This window comes from Pristiophorus japonicus, chromosome 5 (genome assembly GCF_044704955.1).
Source record: "Pristiophorus japonicus isolate sPriJap1 chromosome 5, sPriJap1.hap1, whole genome shotgun sequence".
In the NCBI taxonomy this organism is placed as follows: Eukaryota; Metazoa; Chordata; class Chondrichthyes; family Pristiophoridae; genus Pristiophorus; species Pristiophorus japonicus.
In genome coordinates this window covers 203,567,195-203,588,114 of record NC_091981.1, presented here as the reverse complement: position 1 = coordinate 203,588,114, position 20,920 = coordinate 203,567,195, and the positions used below count along the sequence as shown (strand labels likewise).

The 20,920-nt window shown below is 46.5% G+C and overlaps 1 protein-coding gene across 2 annotated transcripts in view; it reads left to right on the top strand.

The window, feature by feature from the left end:
* Window positions 1–20,920, top strand: part of hacl1 (2-hydroxyacyl-CoA lyase 1) — a 139,033-nt gene that overhangs the window by 108,198 nt on the left and 9,915 nt on the right. For both annotated transcript variants that reach the window (XM_070881236.1, XM_070881237.1), the window contains exon 14: window positions 7,177–7,335. In XM_070881236.1, coding sequence (XP_070737337.1) covers window positions 7,177–7,335 — 159 coding nt within the window. The remainder of the gene's footprint in view (window positions 1–7,176; window positions 7,336–20,920) is intronic.

Here is a 20,920-nt window from a genome sequence, read left to right as displayed (position 1 = left end):
GTGTACTGCACATGCGCGGGCACTTCCTGCCTGCATTAGCGTTTGCAATCGACAGCTGACCAGAAGCGTGGGAAGAAGAAAAAAAATTGTAAAGAAAAAATCTAAAAATTTGCGCATGCGCAGAAGGTCTGATTATTTTTGGGTCACAGATTTTGGCTTCGACGCACAAATTCTGTTGTGCAACGCCAGGGTTATCACTATCGCTAATGATCGTCACTGTTTTCCGAAATTTGCGCGCTCTGGCGGTAACGGTAACTCAGCAGTAAAAAAAAAAAATTTCAGCACAATTATTGCCCAAAAGCGAGTGAAATCGCCAAAACCCAAAAACTTACCTACAGTTCTTGCATCTCTCTGACATTACTCTGAAAATATGCTCCTCCATTTTGTTCCCACTTGTTGGTGGCCTATAGAATACACCTAGTAGTGTAATGGCACCTCTATTATTTTTTTAACCCCAACCAAATAGATTCTGTCCTTGACCCTTCCAGGACATCCTCTCTCTCTAGCACTGTAATATTCTCCTTAACCAATACTGCCACATCACCTCTTATCTTTACTTCCCTATCTTTCCTGAACACCCTGGGCTGGGTTTTCGGGTCTTCTGCGCTCCACAGTTCGCCCCGGAGCGGCGGCAATGGCGGTGGTGAGGTTTTTTGTCCAGGCGGTCAGCCTCCAGTGCCCCGCAGCAATCCTCGGGTCCGGTTTAGCTGCACCGGTGCAAGTTTGAACTTCAGCCTGACCCATATGTCACAAAGCGTGCCTTGCACTGACCGCCTGGGAAATCAGGCGGTCCAACGAACCTGACAAGCGAAGAGGTAAGTAATGGACTCCGAAGGTAAGTGCGATTGTTTGTTCTTTTAATTTTTTTGGTAATTTGTGTTGTGGTGACATGGGAAATGTTTTGGGAATGTTTTTGTGGTATTTTTAAAGTTTTTTTTTTCCCCGCAGGTGTCTCTCGGACCACTCCAGGCCCAGCTCATTAACTTGGGGGTTTCCCATCCTAACGCCCTAAGAGAGGTATACAATGCCTCCCTTAGAGCTGCGTCCCCTGACTCAGGGCCCAGCTGCCCATACTTACTTACTGAGGCACCAACTGTTCCTGGGCGTTAACTTTCTTGCCCCGCTGCCATTATTGCCCCAAAAACATCAAAGCCGAATATCCAGGAATATTTAATACCCAATTCTGCCCATTTTTGAGCCAGGTTTTCGTTATTGCCACAACATCATATTCCCATGTGGCTATTTGCGCCTGCAGCTCACCAATCTTCTTTACTATGCTTTGTGCGTTCACATAAATACACTGGAAACCTATCTTAGACAATCCTGTGTTCTCTTTTAGTCTGACCCCACCTAATACCTTACTATTTCTTGCTTTAGTGCTATCTGTCTCACCCAATCCTCTGTGTCTTTTGTTTCTCCTTTTTAATGCGAGTTGTAATTTTCCAAAGGGCTCTCGATTCAGGAATTATCCCTTTCTATTATAAAATTGCAAAGGTATCTCCATTATTTAAGAAAAGTGCAGGTGAGAGAAACCAAGAAATTACAGATTTGTTGGTCTAACATCTGTTGTAGGAAAGTTATTGGAATCTATATTCGAGGACAGAATGACTGAACACATTATTAGAGAGAGCCAACATGGATTTGTAGTGGGTAGGTTATGTTAAATGAACCTAATTGACTTTTTTGAGGAAGTAACTAAAGTAGTAGAGAGGGGAATGTCTATGGATGTAGTTTATATGGACTTCCAGAAGGCATTTGATAAGGTTCTATATAAGAGACTGTTAGCTTAAAATTAAAGCTCATGGAATTGAAGGCAAATTATTGGCCTGGTTAGATTAGTTAGGCAGTAGAAGACAGAGTAGGGACAATGGATGTATACTCAAATTAGAAGGAAGTTATTAGCGGTTTCTCACAAGGAACTGCATTGGGGACAATAATTATTAATGACTTAAATAACTCAATCGAGAGCCATGTCTCCTAGATTGCCGATGAGACAAATATTGGTGGCATATTAAGTAGTGCAGAAGAGAGCATAAAATTACAAACATAGAAACATAGAAAATAGGTGCAGGAGTAGGTCATTCTGCCCTTTGAGCATGCACCAACATTCAATATGATCATGGCTGATCATGCAACTTCAGTACCCCATTCCTCCTTTCTCTCCATACCCCTTGATCCCTTTAGCAGTAAGGGCCACATCTAACTCCCTTTTGAATATATCTAAAGAACTGGCCTCAACAACTTTCTGTGGTAGAGAATTCCACAGGTTCACAATTCTCTGAGTGAAGAAGTTTCTCCTCATCTTGGTCTTAAATGGCTTACCCCTTAACCTTAGACTGTGACCCCTGGTTCTGGATTTCCCCAACATCGGGAACATTCTTCCTGCATCGAACCTGTTCAATCACATCAGAATTTTATATGTTTCTATGAGGTCCCCTCTCATTCTTCTAAATTCCAGTGAATATAAGCCTAGTTGATCCAGTCTTTCCTCATATGTCAGTCCTGCCATCCCGGGAATCAGTCTGGTGAACCTTCGCTGCACTCCCTCAATAGCAAGAATGTCCTTCCTCAGATTAGGAGACCAAAACTGTACACAGTATTCAAAGTGTGGCCTCACCAAGGCCCTGTACAACTACAGTAAGACCTCCCTGCACCTAAACTCAAATCCTCTTGCTATGAAGGCCAACATGCCATTTGCCTTCTTCACCGCCTGCTGCACCTGCATGCCAACTTTCAATGACCGATGTACCATGATACCCAGGTCTCATTGCACCTCCCCTTTTCCTAATCTGCCACCATTCAGATAATATTCTGCCTTCCTGTTTTTGCCGTCAAAGTGGATAACCTCACATTTATCCATATTGTACTGCATCTGCCATGCATTTGACCACTCAGCTAACCTGTCCAAGTCACCCTGTAGCCTCTTAGCATCCTCCTCACAGCTCACACTGCCACCCAGCTTAGTGTCATCTACAAGCTTGGAAATATTACATTCAATTCCTTCGTCCAAATCATTAATGTATATTGTAAATAGCTAGGATCCCAGCACTGAACCATGCGGTACCCCACTAGTCACTGCCTGTCATTCTGAAAAGGACCCGTTTATTCCTACTCTTTGCTTCCTGTCTGCCAACCAGTTCTCTATCCACGTCAATACATTACCCCCACTGCCATGTGCTTTAATTTTGCACACTAATCTCTTGTGTGGGACCTTGTCAAAAGCCTTTTGAAAGTCCAAATGCACCACAAGGTTCACCAGACTGATTCCTGGGATGGCAGGACTGACATATGAGGAGAGACTGGATCGACTGGGCCTGTATTCACTGGAGTTTTGAAGGATGAGAGGGGATCTCATTGGCACATATAAAATTCTGACGGGACTGGACAGGTTAGATTCAGGAAGAATGTTCCCGATGCTGGGGAAGTCCAGAACCAGGGGTCACCGTCTAAGGATAAGGGGTAAGCCATTTAGGACTGAGATGAGGAGAAACCTCTTCACTCAGAGAGTTGTTAACCTGTGGAATTCTCTACCGCAGAGAGTTATTGATGCCAGTTCATTGGATATTTTCAAGAGGGAGGTAGATAGCGCCCTTATGGCTAAAGGGATCAAGGGGTATGGAGAGAAAGCAGGAAAGGGGTACTGAGGTGAATGATCAGCCATGGTGAATGGTGGTGCAGGTTCGAGGGGCCGAATGGCCCACTCCTGCACCTATTTTCTATGTTTCTATGTTTTTACATCCACTGGTTCTCCCTTGTCCACCCCACTAGTTACATCCTCAAAAAATTCTAGAAGATTTGTCAAGCATAATTTCCCTTTCATAAATCCATGCTGACTTGGACCGATCCTGTCACTGCTTTCCAAATGCGCTGTTATTTCATCTTTAATAATTTTCTCCACTACTGATGTCAGGCTAACCGGTCTGTAATTCCCTATTTTCTCTCTCCCTTTTTTAAATAGTGGGGTTACATTAGCTACCCTCCAATCCATAGAAACTGATCCAGAGTCTATAGAATGTTGGAAAATGACCACCAATACATCCACTATTTCTAGGGCCACTTTCTTAAGTACTCTGGGAAGCAGACTATCAGGCCCTGGGGATTGATCGGCCTTCCATCCTATCAATTTCCCTGACACAATTTCCTGATTAATAAGGTTTTCCTTCAGTTCCTCCTTCTCGCTAGACCCTCGGTCCCCTAGTATTTCCAGAAGGTTATTTGTGTCTTCCTTAGTGAAGACAGAACCAAAGTATTTGTTCCCCATTCTAAATTCACCTGATTCTGACTGCAAGGGACCTACATTAGTCTTCACTAATCTTTTTCTCTTCTTTCTCTCTCTTTTCCCCTTCCTAATTAAACCCTTTGCCCTCCTCTGCTGAATTCTAAATTTCTCCCAGTCCTCAGGTTTGCTGCTTTTTCTGGCCAATTATATGCCTCGTCCTTGGATTTAACACTATCTCTAATTTCCCTCGTTATCCACGGTTGAGCCACCTTACCCGTTTTATTTTTACGCCAGACAGGGATGTACAATTGTTGAAGTTCATCCATGTGCTCTTTAAATGTCTGCCATTGCCTATCCACCGTCAACCCTTTAAGTATAATTTGCCAGTCTATCCTAGCCAATTCCCATCTCATATCATCGAAGTTACCTTTCTTTAAGTTCCGGACCCTAGTCTCTGAATTAACTGAGTCACTCTCCATCTTAATGAAGAATTCTACCATATTATGGTCACTCTTCCCCAAGGGGCCTCGCACAACAAGATTGCTAATTAATCCTCTCTCATTACACAACACCCAGTCTAGGATGGCAATCTCTCTCGTTGGTTCCTCGACATATTGGTCTAGAAAACCATCCCTTATACACTCTAGGAAATCCTCCTCCACCGTATTGCTACCAGTTTGGTTAGCCCATTCTATATGTAGATTAAAGTCACCCATGATAACTGCTGTACCTTTATTGCACGCATCCCTAATTTCCTGTTTGATGCCATCCCCAACCTCACTACTACTGTTTGTTGGTCTGTACACCACGCCCACTAGCGTTTTCTGCCCTTTGGTGTTCCACATCATCCAAGCTAATGTCCTTCCTTACTATTGCATTAATCTCTTTAACCAGCAATGCTATCCCACCTCCTTTTCCTTTCTGTCTATCCTTCCTGAATATTGAATACCCCTGGATGTTGCGTTCCCAGCCTTGGTCACCCTGGAGCCATGTCTCCGTTATCCCAATTAGATCATATCCGTTAACAGCTACCTGTGCAGTTAATTCATCCACCTTATTACGAATGCTCCTCACATTGAGACACAGAGCCTTCAGGCTTGTTTTTTTTTAACGTTCTTTGTACTTTTAGAATTATGTTGTAATGTGGCCCTTTTTGATTTTTGACTTTGATTTCGCTGCCCTCCACTTTTCCTTATCTCCTTTCTACCTTTTGTTTCTGCCCCCATTTTACTTCCCTGTCTCCCTGCCATATTTGTTTAAACCCTCCCCAACAGCACTAGCAAACACTCCCCCTAGGACATTGGTTCCGGTCGTACCCAGGTGCAGACCGTCCGGTTTACACTGGTCCCACCTCCCCCCAGAACCAGTTCCAATGTCCCAGGAATTTGAATCCCTCCCTCTTGCACCATTCCTCAAGCCATGTATTTATCTTAACTGTCCTGTTATTCCTACTTTGACTAGCACGTTGCACTGGTAGCAATCCTGAGATTACTACCTTTGAGGTTCTACTTTTTAATTTAACAAAGAGGCATTGATAGGTTAAGTGAGTGGGTGGAACTGTGGCAAATTGATTTCAATGCAGGTAAGTGTGAGATCATCCATTTTGGACCAAAAAAAGATAGATTGGGTATTATTTAAATTGTGAAAAGCTAGGAACAGTGGAGTTGTAAAGAGATTAAGTGGTTCATGTAGACAGATCACTAAAATGTAGTTGTCAAACACAAAAATTAATCAAAACATCTAATGGAATGTTAGCCTTTATATCTAGAGGGCTAGAATATAAAAAGGAGGAAGTTTTGCTACAGTTATACAAAGCCCTGGTTAGACCACATCTGGAGCACTGTGAACAGTTCTGGGCACCACACCTTAGAAAGAATATATTGGCCTTGGAAGAAGTGCAGTGCAGGTTCACCAGACTCTTACCAGGGCTCCAAGGGTTAGATTATGAGATTATGATTACATAAACTAGGTTTGTATTCCCTGGAATTTCGAAGGTTAAGTGGTGATTTGATTGAGCTTCTTAGGACTTTGAGTGGTATTGATAGGGTATATAGAGTAAAACTTTTTCCGCTGGTGAGGGAGTCTAGGACAAGGGGCAATAACCTTGAAATCAAAGCCTCGCCATTCAGAAGAGAAGTTAGGAAACACTTCTTCACACAAAAGATGATAGAATTGTGGCACTTACTCCCGCAAAAAGTAGCAGTTGCTAGCTCAATTAATCATTTTAAATGTGAGATCGATAGATTTTTTTCTAGACCAGGGTGTTGTGGGAAATCACCACTCGGAGTCAGATGTTGAATCTAGTCGAACCGACCTTTATTACACGCTTAGCAGGGGAGCGGTATGGCTATCTGCCTCTACCGTCTCAATCAAATACAATTAGAAATTACATTGTACATTTCCCGTACCATATATGGGCAGTTCTGGTAAACTGTGCACAAATAAGTTTCCAAGTCCAAAAGCTAGGTGCTGTCCAACAAGGTGTCCTTGGAGCTGGGGAGCCCATCGGACCACAATCATGGGTTGAGCAGCTGGTTCCCTACACCATTGTGAAGGCCACTGTCCACCCTTATCTTGAGCTGTGATATCCTGTGTACATGCATCCTGCTTCTGCCATGGTAGTACGACTAAATGTCGTTTAGCACTATATTGTTAAACTAGAATCTGTTCAGTTTAACCCTATATACCTTTAGCTTACTTTTAGCTTTAACCCTATATACTTTGAGCTTCCCCAACAAGGGCATTAAAGGATATGGAGCCAAGACAGGTGGATGGAGTTATGATACAGATCAGCCATGATCTCACTGAATGGCAGAACAAGCTCGAGGGGCTGAATGGCCTACTCCTGTTCCTATATAATATTTTTATAGTGCAGGTATAATATTTCAAAATATAACTGCTTTGTGTTGTTGCCACTAAAAACTGTAGAAAATTACCTGTGATATTTCTTATTTTAGATTGGATGCTGGCACCTTCGGCACCATGGGGGTTGGTCTGGGTTTTGCCATAGCTGCAGCATTGATTGCCAAGGATCAGAACCAGCATCAGAGGGTTATCTGTATTGAAGGAGACAGTGCGTTTGGATTTTCTGGCATGGAAGTGGAGACCATGTGCAGGTAATGCAATAAACTTCTGAGTATATTAAAGAATAGACCTTGTTATTCATTTGTACACTTCAGCACTGGAACTGAGAAAGGGATTATTTTCAAGAGATCACTGTTTATCTTTTTTGAGGAATCAAGCTGTGTGTCGAGGTTTAAGAGTAAAAGACAAGGTAAATCCGCAAGTAGTGATTATGCGACATCAAGTTTAGGTTTTAAAAGTGAGAAGATTGTGGGAAGTAGGAAATCGTGGAGTTCCACAGTTTTCCCTTGATGTAAGGTACAGTTAAATGAAGTTAGATGGATCTATCAGATGATGAGCAAAATCAGGCGTTACACAGGGAAGTTTATGCACCCTAGCTGAAAATCGCGGCATTAAATAAGTCAGAATACTGTGCAGGACAAGGTTGTGCAGATGCCCCAATTTTTGTTGAATACGCCTGTAAATAGTTTCTTTGATTTAATGCACTTCATTGTTGTTCTGTGCCCTGCAACATAACATTGTCTATTGTATGGTTTTCTTTTGGTGGAGGAAGTTTTTGTTACTTTGTTGCAGTAAAATGTCTGTTTGATCCTTTGCCTTTGGTGTCTTGTGTATCATTCCAATGTTTACCAGAGATGTGCCTTTATGGGGTCACATAGCATGGCCAGTATTAGCTCCATCCCTCAGTTTCCTCCATTTAGGAGAACCGGTCCATTATGAGCTGGCGACATGCAGCTCTTGGTCCAGCAGCCTCTCCCACTGCCTCTCCCATGGATGGTGTGGCTATCCAATGGGGGCCTCATCAGGCTCCTCTTCATCGCTCTCCTCCTCCTCCTGAGGTGGGCCTACACTTCCCACTGGCAATGCCTGGCCCCTCATGATGGCCAAGCTGTGTAACATGCAGCACACCACAATGAATTCAGAAACCTGTTGATGGGAGTATTGAAGGCTGCCTCCACAGCGGTCCAGACATCGGTCTGCCTGTAGGAGGTGGCATATTTTATCAGCACTTCCTTTCGGAGTCCGGGGAGTTGAAGGCCTATAAAAGGCCCAACGTCGTCGAGGAGGCGGGAGTTCTTGGAGCGAGAGTCCGGGGAGTCGGAGGCCTATAAAAGGACCAACGTCGTCGAGGAGGCGGGAGTCCGGGGAGTCGGAGGCCTATAAAAGGCCCAACGGCATCGAGGAGGCGGGAGTTCGTGGAGCGGGAGTCCGGGGAGTTGGAGGCCTATAAAAGGACCAACGTCGTCGAGGGGGCCAGCTGGTGCAGCTGCAGGGCAGAAGGTAAACAAAGAAGTAGAAAGAAATCGAAAGGTGACGTCACAGCCAAGGGGGTAAGTGATTGGCTGGTGTTTGGTGAGTAGTTTTTTTTCATTTCCCTATCGGTAGGTAACCTTTATCATTGTTGCCAAATTAATCTAAGGGTTAAGTCATGGCAGGAGAGCTCGGACACGTGTCATGCTCCTCCTGTGCTATGTGGGAACTCGGATGCTTCCAGTGTCCCTGACGAACTACGTGTGCAGGAAGGGTACCCTGTTGCAGCTCCTGACAGACCGCATTGCGGCAGTGGAGCTGCGGGTGCATTCACTCTGGAGCATGCGCGATGCTGAGGACGCCATGAATAGCACGTTTAGTGAGTTGGTCTTACTGCAGGTAAAGGTTACACAGACACATAGGGAATGGATAACCAACAGGAAAAGCAGTGGAAGGAAGGTAGTGCAGAGGTCCCTTGCGGTCATCCCCCTCCAAAACAGATACACCGCTTTGGGTATTGTTGGGGGGGGATGACTCATCAGGACAGGGCAGCAGCAGCCAAGTCCATGGCACCGTGGGTGGCTCTGCTGCACAGGAGGGCAGGAAAAAGAGTGGGAGAGCTATAGTGGTAGGGGATTCTATTGTAAGGGGAATAGATAGACGTTTCTGCGACCGCAATCGAGACTTCAGGTTGGTATGTTGACTCCCTGGTGCAAGGGTCAAGGATGCAGGACATTTTGAAGGGGGAGAGTGAACAGCCAGTTGTCATGGTGCATGTAGGTACCAACGATATAGGTAAAAAACGGGATGAGGTCCTACAAGCTGAATTTAGGGAGCTAGGAGTTAAATTAAAAAATAGGACCTCAAAGGTAGTAATCTCAGGATTGCTGCCAGTGCCACGTGCTATTCAGAGTAGGAATCGCAGGATAGCTCAGATGAATAAGTGGCTTGAGGAGTGGTGCAGAAGGGAAGGATTCAAATTCCTGAGACATTGGAACCGGTTCTGGGGGAGGTGGGGCCAGTACAAACTGGACGGTCTGCATCTGGGCAGAACCGGAACCAATGTCCTAGGGAGAGTGTTTTCTAGCGCTGTTGGGGAGGGGTTAAACTAATATGACAGGGAGATGGAGACATGGCTCCAGGGTGACCAAGGCTGGGAACTCAACATCCAGGGGTATTCAACATTTGGGAAGGATAGACAGAAAGGAAAAGGAGGCGGGATGACATTGCTGGTTAAAGAGGAAATTAATGCAATAGTAAGGAAGGACATTAGTTTGGATGATGTGGAATCGGTATGGGTGGAGCTGCAGAATACCAAAGGGCAGAAAACGCTAGTGGGAGTTGTATACAGACCACCAAACAGTAGTAGTGAGGTTGGGGACAGTATCAAACAAGAAATTAGGGATGCGTGCAATAAAGGTACAGCAGTTATCCTGGGCGACTTTAATCTATATATAGATTGGACTAACCAAGTTGGTAGCAATACGGTGGAGCAGGATTTCCTGGAGAGTTTTACGGATGGTTTTCTGGACCAATATGTCGAGGAACCAACTAGAGAGCTGGCCATTCTAGACTGGGTGATGTGTAATGAGAAAGGACTAATTAGCAATCTTGTTGTGCGAGGCCCCTTGGGAAAGAGTGACCATAATATGGTAGAATTCTTTATTCAGATGGAGAGTGACATAGTTAATTCAGACACTAGCGTCCTGAACCTAAGGAAAGGTAACTTCGATGGTATGAGATGTGAATTGGCTAAAATCGACTGGCAAATGATACTTAAAGGGTTGACGGTGGCTAGGCAATGGCAAACATTTAAAGATCACATGGATGAACTTCAACAATTGTACATCCCTGTCTGGAGTAAAAATAAAACTGGGAAGGTGGCTCAACCGTGGCTAACAAGGGAAATCAAGGATAGTGTTAAATCCAAGGAAGGGGCATATAAATTGGCCAGAAAAAGCAGCAAACCTGAGGACTGGGAGAAATTTAGAATTCAGCAGAGGAGGACAAAGGGTTTAATTAGGAGGGGGGAAATAGAGTATGAGAGGAAGCTTGCCATGTACATAAAAACTGACTGCAAAAGCTTTTATAGATATGTGAAGAGAAAAAGATTAGTGAAGACAAACGTAGGTCCCTTGCAGTCGTATTCGGGTGAATTTATAATGGGGAACAAAGAAATGGCCGACCAGTTGAACAAATACTTTGGTTCTGTCTTCACAAAGGAAGACAAATAATCTTCCGGAAGTACTAGGGGATCGAGGGTCTGGTGAGAAGGAAGAACTGAAGGATATCCTTATTAGGCGGGAAATTGTGTTCGGAAAATTGATGGGATTGAAGGCCGATTAATGCCCGGGGCCTGATTGTCTGCATCCCAGAGTACTTAAGGAAGTGGCCCTTGAAATAATGGATGCATTGGTGATCATTTTCCAACAGTCTATCGACTCTGGATCAGTTCCTATGGACTGGAGGGTAGCTAATGTAATGCCACTTTTTAAAATAGTAGTGAGAGAGAAAGCGGGTAATTATAGACCAGTTAGCCTGACATCAGTAGTGAGGAAAATGTCAGAATCAATTATTAAAGATGAAATAACAGCACATTTGGAAAGCAGTGACTGGATTGGTCCCAGTCAACATGGATTTATGAAAGGGAAATCATGCTTGACAAATCTTCTGGAATTTTTTGAGGATGTAACTAGTAGAGTGGACAAGGGAAAACCAGTGGATGTGGTGCATTTGGACTTTCAAAAGGCTTTTGACAAGTTCACACACAAGAGATTGGTGTGTAAATTTAAAGCACATGGTATTGGGGATAATGTACTGATGTGGATAGAGAACTGGTTGGCAGACAGGAAGCAGAGAGTCGGGATAAACGGGTCCTTTTCAGAATGGCATGCAGTGACTGGTGGGGTGCCGCAGGGCTCAGTGCTGGGACCCAAGTTATTTGCAATATACATTAATGATTTGAATGAAGGAATTGAGTGCAATATCTCCAAGTTTGCAGATGACACTAAACTGGGTGGCGGTGAGCTGTGAGGAGGATGCTAACAGGCTGCAGGGCAACTTGGACAGGTTAGGTGAGTGGGCAAATGCATGGCAGATGCAGTAATGTGGATAAATATGAGGTTATCCACTTTGGGGGCAAAAACACGAAGGCAGAATATTATCTGAATGGCGGCAGATTAGGAAAAGGGGAGGTGCAACGAGACCTGGGTGTCATGGTACATCAGTCATTGAAAGTTGGCATGCAGGTACAGCAGGCGGTGAAGAAAGCAAATGGTATGTTGGCCTTCATAGCTAGGGGTTTTGAGTATAGGAGCAGGAAGGTCTTATTGCAATTGTGCAGGGCCATGGTGAGGCCTCACCTGGAATATTGTGTTCAGTTTTGGTCTCCTAATCTGAGGAAGGACGTTCTTGCTATTGAGGGAGTGCAGCGAAGGTTCACCAGACTGATTCCTGGGATGGCTGGACTGACATAGGAGAGACTGGATCGACTGGGCCTTAATTCACTGGAGTTTAGATGATCTTATTGAATGGTGGTGCAGGCTTGAAGAGCCGAATGGCCTACTCCTGCACCTATTTTCTATGTTTCTCAGAGCTGAAGGTATGAGCGTTGGTGCCAGTAAACCCATGGGGGATAAGCCCAGCTCCTCAGATGTCTTTGGCCTCTCCTCATCCGTGGGCCGACATGGCCAGAGTCTGTCTTCTAGCTTGATGCTGCCTGACAATGATATGCTGATGAACTAGTAATGGGCCCATTAAATTCTCTCACTGACGTAAGGACATTGTAATGGCAGATAAAACTGCCGCTTTGAAGTTGGAGCTTCACGCAGCATGGTGTGTGCAACTGTTGCAGTCAATGTGACCTGCGATGTAGGATTCTCCTCCCTCCATTTAAAGATGCTGCCAATACCGCCTGTTGCACTCTGGGAATGCCTGGTTTTACAGATGTTTCCTGGGGCGAGCGATTAATGAGGTGTTAAGGCTGAATTTTGCAACCGGGACGCTCGCGGAGCATTGCACGACTATTGACGTCATGATCTCAGTGAAACTAAAGGACGGGATGTGAAGTTTATGTGCTGCCACAAACCATGAGCCACATTTGCCAGCTGGACAGTAAAAGCTGGACGCCTGCCATAACGCCTAGAAACACCGTTTACCACCCCACTGAGGCACAAACAGAGGCGCGAGCGAGCCGAAAATCCAGTCCTTAGTGTTTCCGATCTGAAGAAAGTTGATCTTTTAATTTCTTTTTCACCATAAACCTGCTGTTATGTACTGCAATGCATTTGGGATAATATCTCTAGCTATTATGACTGGCTTATATCATGAAGTTGTGCTGTATGATATGGTAGGGTGAGTGGAGGCTTCAACAAGAGCTACATACCACCATCTGTACCACAAGCTTCACACACTGCTCAATGCACCACACCCCCAACACTCACCCACCAACAATCTCTACCCACCAACACTCTCGCCCATATTTCACACAGTGACAGCTATTCAACTATGGCAGGCACAAGGGTCATTATTTATTAGAATGCATGTGATACATGTGATATATTTATGCATAAATTTATTAATAGTTTGGAATATTTTCCGGTCTCTCATTTCACCTTTGCGCCCAGGAGGATGCTGTGATATGGCGTGACACAAGAATGATATGATGGGGATCTGGGGTTTTATTCATTCAAATCGGAGTCTGATGAGCCGGTCACGGACAGCACGTCCAGAAGCACAATTGTCCGTCTGCCTCCTCCCTCCTTCCTGTACCTCGTCTTCTCCCTCCTCGTCGTCTTCCTCCTCCCTCTGCGCACATGTTCCCGTCTTCCTCATTGCCTGCGCTCCCTCGGCCGTAGATCCTGGAGAGCGAGGTGGACTGCCAGTACAGCCCCCAGGACTTTTAGCAAGTGTTGTAAGTTGAAGCTTTCAAGAATAAATGTTGCACTTTTCTACTTGCCACAACACCCCTCATACCAAAGAACCTTCAAATCACTAAATAAAACTGTTGCACTAACACACAGGCACTGAAATTTCACTAACCTGTCGGGTGCGAGTGTTTGGGGCTGATCCCTTTAAATAATGTCCCTGGAGTCGGCCTCCTGGTGCTGCACATCAGCTCTCGCTGCCGTTGTTGACTCCAATCGGTGAGGTAAGTGGCAAGAAGCAATTTGACAGACCAGGCGTTCAGTGAGCAATTGCACTCATTGACGACATGATTTCCCTGGCTTGAAATCCCCGGTGATCACTGTTACCAGCAGCGCTAAGGGAGTTCCGATTTGGCGTGTGGCATAGGATCACTGGAGCTGTCGTTACAGCTCTCAACGCTGCATTAGCGCCATCTACTGGCGCTAACGGGTGACGCTAAGGAGCCAAATATTGTTCCCCATCTTCCTAGTGTTGTAGCAAATAAAGTTCTCTCGTGGGGCTAAAATTATGAAAACTGCACCTTTTTCATGTACATGAAGATAAAGTAAGGTGTCCCAACCAATTGAGACACACAATTTTTTGAGTCTCACTTTTTTTTTATTCATTACTATTTTGCCTGAATCCAATGCTACCAGAAAAAATGCAACTTCATGTGCCGCCCCCCGAGAGCAGGGGAGCGTAACAAGCGGCCCAAACTACAAGTGCCTGTGTACAGCATTAAATGGAAACTTTGGCTGTCATTATAATGTGTCTATGGCTCACGGACAACTTCATTGGACACGTCGTGATTCTGACCCTTGATCATCTGGCCACTCACGAGGACTCGGAACAGCAGGAAGTGCAGCTGGAGAAACTCTACCCGATAATCCTATGCATCATGGACCTGGAAATTTTACCAGACCCAGGAGCAGACCCACAAGGAAATCCTATGGTCAGCTTGACCCTTTGTGTACCAGGTGGCCAAAGATAAAGTGTGTCGGTAGAAAATGTAGCCAGAAGTTGAGGAGCAACCTCTTCAGGTAATGGAAAGGAGGTTACAACCTTTAGCCCTGTACATAGATATAGAAAACTGATTCATGCTGGCCACAAAATGAGCATGCGGCCAGGGCACTGGAGAAGTGGCTTAAATAATAAAGTAAGACGTACATTTATATAGCGTCTTTTACAACTTCAGGGTGTCCCAAAGCGCTTTACAGTCAATGAAGTACTTTTGAAGTGTCGTCACTGTTTTAATGTTGGAAATGCAACAGCCAATTTGTGCACAGCAAACTCCCACAAACAGCAATGAGCTAATGACCACATAATTTGTTTGTAAAGTTGATTGAGCGATAAATATTGGCCAGGACACTGGGGAGAATGCCCCTGATCATCTTTGAAATAGTGCCATGGTATGCCCACCTGAAAGGGCAGACGGGTCTCGGTTTAATGTCTAATTTGCAGATGACACAAAGATTTGTGGAAAAGCGGGTTGTGTAGAGGACACAGAGGCTGCAAAGAGATTTAGATAGGTTAAGCGAATGGGCTAAGGTTTGGCAGATGGAATACAATGTCGGAAAATGTGAGGTCATCCACCTTGGGAAAAAAAAACAGTAAAAGGGAATATTATTTGAATGGGGAGAAATTACAACATGCTGCAGTGCAGAGGGACCTGGGGGTCCTTGTGCATGAAACTCTTTTAGAGTTTATCTGTAAAACAAAACATTAAACCGTGCCACCCGAACTGGGTGACACACCAGACATTTACAAGGCCCTTTTCCCAAAAGGTTAGTTTGCAGGTACAGCAGGTAATCAGGAAGGCGAATGGAATGTTGGCCTTCATTGCGAGAGGGATGGAGTACAAAAGCAAGGAGGTCCTGCTGCAACTGTACAGGGTATTGGTGAGGCCGCACCTGGAGTACTGCGTGCAGTTTTGGTCACCTTACTTAAGGAAGGATATACTAGCTTTGGAGTGGGTACAGAGACGATTCACTAGGCTGATTCCGGAGATGAGGGGGTTACCTTATGATGATAGATTGAGTAGACTGGGTCGTTACTCATTGGAGTTCAGAAGGATGAGGGGTGATCTTATAGAAACATTTAAAATAATGAAAGAGATAGACAAGATAGAGACAGAGAGGTTGTTTCCACTGGTCGGGGAGACTAGAACTAGGGGGCACAGCCTCAAAATACGGGGGAGCGAATTTAAAACCGAGTTGAGAAGGAATTTCTTCTCCCAGAGGGTTGTGAATCTGTGGAATTCTCTGCCCAAGGAAGCAGTTGAGGCTAGCTCATTGAATGTATTCAAATCACAGATAGATAGATTTTTAACCAATAAGGGAATTAAGGGTTATGGGGAGCAGGCAGGTAAGTGGAGCTGAGTCCACGGCCAGATCAGCCATGATCTTATTGAATGGTGGAGCAGATTCGAGGGGCTAGATGGCCGACTCCTGTTCCTAATTCTTATGTTTTTATGTTATGTTATAATCTGAAAGACGGCACCTTTGTTAATGCAGCACTCTCTTAGTACTGCACTGAGCATCAACCTGGATTTTGTATTCGTCTCTGGAGTGGAACTTGAACCTGCAGCCTTCTGACTCAAAAGTGAGTGTGCCACAGCTGACACACAATGATTTGACATCACGGCAGCACTCATTATCTTTGGCCTCCAGCAGTGCTTTGCACTGGGAATGCTCGGCCCTGCTAGGTAATGGGCATAACCTCCAAGGTGCCTCAGGGCAGAAGATGAGGGCTAGGGAATTGAAAGTGTGCAACAGCAGCGAATCAAGGAAATTACATACCAGCAGATAGACTGGTGCAGAGGGAATTTCTGGGAGAAGGCTCACGTTGTGAGCTGGAGGTTCCCAAGGAGGGTTTTGGGGCCTCGTGCTGATGAGCAGCTCTGTCTATGTAGGGGAAATCAAATGAAACACACTATACTCTTGAGCCTCCTCAGTGTACCTAAAAGAATCCAGGGCAAGTACGGATTTTAGTTTCATTAGCTGTAGGATGGACCTAACGTCAGGGCATCCAGGCAGATAACATCGCTGGCTGCATTCATCCCGCTCTGAAAGCATGAACTTTACTTTCCAGTATTGTATAACCAGGAACCATTGGATAAGAATGAATCCTGTTTGCTGCATTTTACTTTCTCATTTCCCCTTCCACTTAGACTCGAATGCTGAGGCCAATTGTAATTTTCACCCCTCCGCAGCCCCCCCCCCCCCCGCCAACCCAGCTGAGATCAGCGACCTCGGGATGACACAGGAATTGAATTGAAATGTTGCTGGTAATGTGTGACAAAACGTGACACATTTACCTACTGAGCCGCTGGCAGTTTATGAAGCTTTCTTATACATTTGGTGAATTATTTGATTATTCTCCTGGTTTTTTTTTTAGAATTTAGTGTATTTCATCTATGTAGCACTCATTAAACAGCTGTGGCGCAGTTACTGAATCACTAGTATAATCTAAATAAATAATTTATTTAGATTATTCTTCCATTCATGGACTTTTGCAGGAAATAATAATTCTAAATCAAAGCATCAATCAAAGAATGATAGGTGGGGTGGTGTTTAATATTAATGAAAAACAGCATTTCCAAGGCAATTCTATTTTTAAGTTTGTTGAATATTTGTGTAATCCATCTTCAGAAAAGTCTTTGTCGAGCTCAGTATAAATGAATAGGGGCATAGGCCCTCAAGCATGCAGGAGTAACATCTGCGGGCGTAAAGGTTAATTGCTTTCTAAAATTATATTTTGTCGCCCTGTCTGAAAGGGGATTCCCTCACATCAGAGAAGCTGGCAGTGGGGGAGGATGAGAGATCAGCAGGATACACACATTGCTGAAAGGAAGTCTAGAAGCTTAGAAGTGGCTGCAAAAAATATCAACATTATATTCAGTATAGCAGCCTCAACATTTCTAGAGGAAATTTATGTACGATATGTGCTTGGAGGGGAAAGAGCTTCTAGGATGTTAATGATTACATGTATTAACATAACGGTAAGCAAACTGAAGATCCCATGTTCAAAGAGCAAGGAAGTTCTCCTGGTGTCCTGGCCAACATTTATCCCTCAACCAACAACTAAAACAGATGATCTGGTCATTTATTTCATTGCTGTTTGTGGGACTTTGCTGTGTTCAAATTGTTTGCTGGGTTTCCCACATTACAACAATGATTAAGCTTCAAACATACTGAATTGGCTGTAAAGCACTTTGGGAGGTCCTGAGGTTATGAGAGGCGCCATATAAATGCAAGTTATTTCTTCTGGAGAAGTCTCCAATGGAAGGCGTGTAGTTCTAATGTAAACAACCCGATTGTTACAAATTCAGGTCTATCTCCGATATTTACTTGGGCTCAGAGGCATCTGCAGCTCCTTTAAGTAACCTCCTTCTTATGGAAGATAACTCCACTGCTCTATTTCTACGAGCGTGATAACAGGTCCTGGGAGTGTAACAATGAAATTCCCTTTTGTTGAGGACCAGATCTCCGTGTCTTGTGCTTGATCAATCGTTCTGAAGTCGGACCAAGTTAACATTAGGCGAGTCAATGGGCCCAAGTTTCCACATGATTTGCGCCTGATTTTTAGGAGCAACTGGTGGAGAACGGACTATCTTAGAATTTGCAATTCTCCACATTTTTTTTCTGCAGCTCTAGTCAGGTAGAACAGTTCTACTTTGGAACAGAATTTTTTCTTCAAAAGGGGGCGTGTCCGGCCACTGACGCCTGATTTGAAAGTTTCCACAGTGAAAACGTACTCCAAACTAAAGTAGAATGGAGCAAGTGAAGATTTTTGTAGAACTGAAAAAACCTGTTCTACACATTAAAAAATCAGGCGCAGGTTACAAATCAGGCGTCCAGAACGAGGTGGGGGGGGGAAGGGAACTCATTAAATTCTACAATCAATCCTTATTTATACTTATACAAATATTATACAAATAAATCCAACCTGAATAAACATTTCTAAGCAAAGAAAAGATTAAATAAACCATCTTCCTACCTGTGTAAAAGTGCTTCAGCCAGGAAGAATGGTGCAACAAGCCTCACAAAACGAGGGAGCCGACCGAACGGGGGCGGGGGGGGGGGGGAGGAGGGAGCCGACCGAACGCGGGCGGTGGGGGGGGGGGGGGGAGGAGGAGGAGGGAGCCGACCGAACGCGGGCGGGGGGGGGGAAGGAGGGAGCCGACCGAACGCGGGCGGGGGGGGGAAGGAGGGAGCCGACCGAACGCGGGCGGGGGGGGGAGGAGGAGGAGGGAGCCGACCGAACGCGGGCGGGGGGAGGAGGGAGCCGACCGAACGCGGGCGGGGGGGGGGAGGAGGAGGAGGGAGCCGACCGAACGCGGGCGGGGGGAGGAGGGAGCCGACCGAACGCGGGCGGGGGGGAGGAGGGAGGAGGAGGAGGGAGCCGACCGAACGCGGGCGGGGGGGGGAGGGAGGAGGAGGAGGAGGAGGAGGAGGGAGCCGACCGAACGCGGGCGGGGGGGGGAGGGAGGAGGAGGAGGAGGAGGAGGAGGGAGCCGACCGAACGCGGGCGGGGGGGAGGAGGGAGGAGGAGGAGGGAGCCGACCGAACGCACGCGGGCGGGGGGCGGGGGGGGGGGGGGGGGGAGCCGACCGAACGCGGGCGGGGGGGAGGGAGGGAGCCGACCGAACGCGGGCGGGGGGGGGAGGAGGGAGCCGACCGAACGCGGGGGGGGGGGGGAGGGAAGGGAGCCGACGAACGCGGGAGGGAGAGAGCCGACCGAACGCGGGCGGGAGGGAGGGAGGGAGCTGACCGAATGCGGGAGAGGGAGCCGACCGAACGCGGACGGGTGGGCGGGAGGGAGGGAGCCAGGGAGGGAGCCTACCGAACGCGGGCGGGAGGGAGGGAGCCGACCGAACGCGGGCGGGAGGGAGGGAGCCGACCAAACGCGGGCGGGCGGGAGGGAGGGAGCCTACCGAACGCGGGGGGGGTGGGGTAGTGGGAAGGGAGCCGACCGAACGCGGGGGGGCGGGAGGGAGGGAGCCTACCGAACGCGGGGGGGGTGGGGTAGTGGGAAGGGAGCCGACCGAACGCGGGGGGGCGGGAGGGAGGGAGCCTACCGAACGTGGGGGGTGGGAGGGAGCCGACCGAACGCGGGGGGGGAGGGAGGGAGCCGACCGAACGCGGGGGGGGAGGGAGGGAGCCGACCGAACGCGGGGGGGGGGGAGGGGAGGGAGGGAGCTGACCGAACGCGGGCGGGAGGGAGGGAGCCGACCGAACGCGGGGGGGGGGGGGGTGGGGAGGGAATGGAGCCGTTCCAAACGGCTGGCGGGAAAGAGAGAAGGCTGCAGGAAGCCTCAGAAATTGAGGAGCCATTTCCCGACGGCAAAAGGGGGAGGTCGTCGGGAAACGGCTGCCTCAACTTTCTGAGGCTTCCTGCAGCCTTCTCACTGCTACAAGAAGCCTCTGTGCTGATGGTAATGTACTTTTATTAAAAAATGTTCAAAAACTAAACAGCTACAAAGAACTACAAAAATGGCCGAGTGCCAATGTTTTTTTCACACTGAGCATGCGCGAACGCTCCAACGCGCATATGCAGCATTGCCGGCAGGAAAAAAACTAATTTAAATAGTACCCGCCCCCTCCCACTTACAAAATTGGCGCGAGTGTAGACTCCGCCCCCCTGGGCGCCGCGCCAAGCAGACAAGGAGCTGTAAAGCGCTCCAGAATCGCTTGGTTTTTTTCCGGCGCCGTTTTAGGCGCGAAAAACGGGCGCCCAGCTCGGAGGGGTGCACGTTTTTTATCATGTGGAAACTTGGGCCCAATGTTTGGTTTGATGAGCTATTTTATTCCACAGTAGGCAAAACCTACAGAGCACAGAGTAAGATGTGAGGCACTTGGTACAATCAGTATAACTTCTGTTTGCACACTGTTACAAAATGAACATGTGCACATGTCTCACTCTGGTGGGTTGTTTTAACTCTACATAAGAACACAATCTCTCTATCTTACTGCTCAGGACAGTGGTCCGGTCCATTTGCAGCCTTTTGCTGGGTCTTGACTTCTTGGTGTCTGTGCTTTTATTTTCTGATCTCACAGCCCCCAACAGAGATCAATAAAGGTTTCCAGCACCAAGGTGCAAAGTATCCAATCCTTCAGATTGGAAGCATTTACCATGGTGAACAATTTGTCTGGATCAATTTTGTCAATCTCCTTCATAGGAACAAGAGTAGGCCATTGAGCCCCCCCAAGCCTGTTCTGTCATTCAATTCAGTCATGGCTGATCTGCATCGCAACTCCATTTACCCGACTGCTCCATATCCCTTAATACCCTGACCTAACAGAAAATCTATTACTCTCTCTTGAAAATTTCAATTAACCCAGCATCCACAGGCTTTTGGGGGAAGAGAGTTCCACATTTCCACTCTGCTGTGTGGTAAAAGTGCTTCCTTATTTCACTCCTAAATGGCCCAGCTCTAATTTTAAGATTATGCCCTTTTAT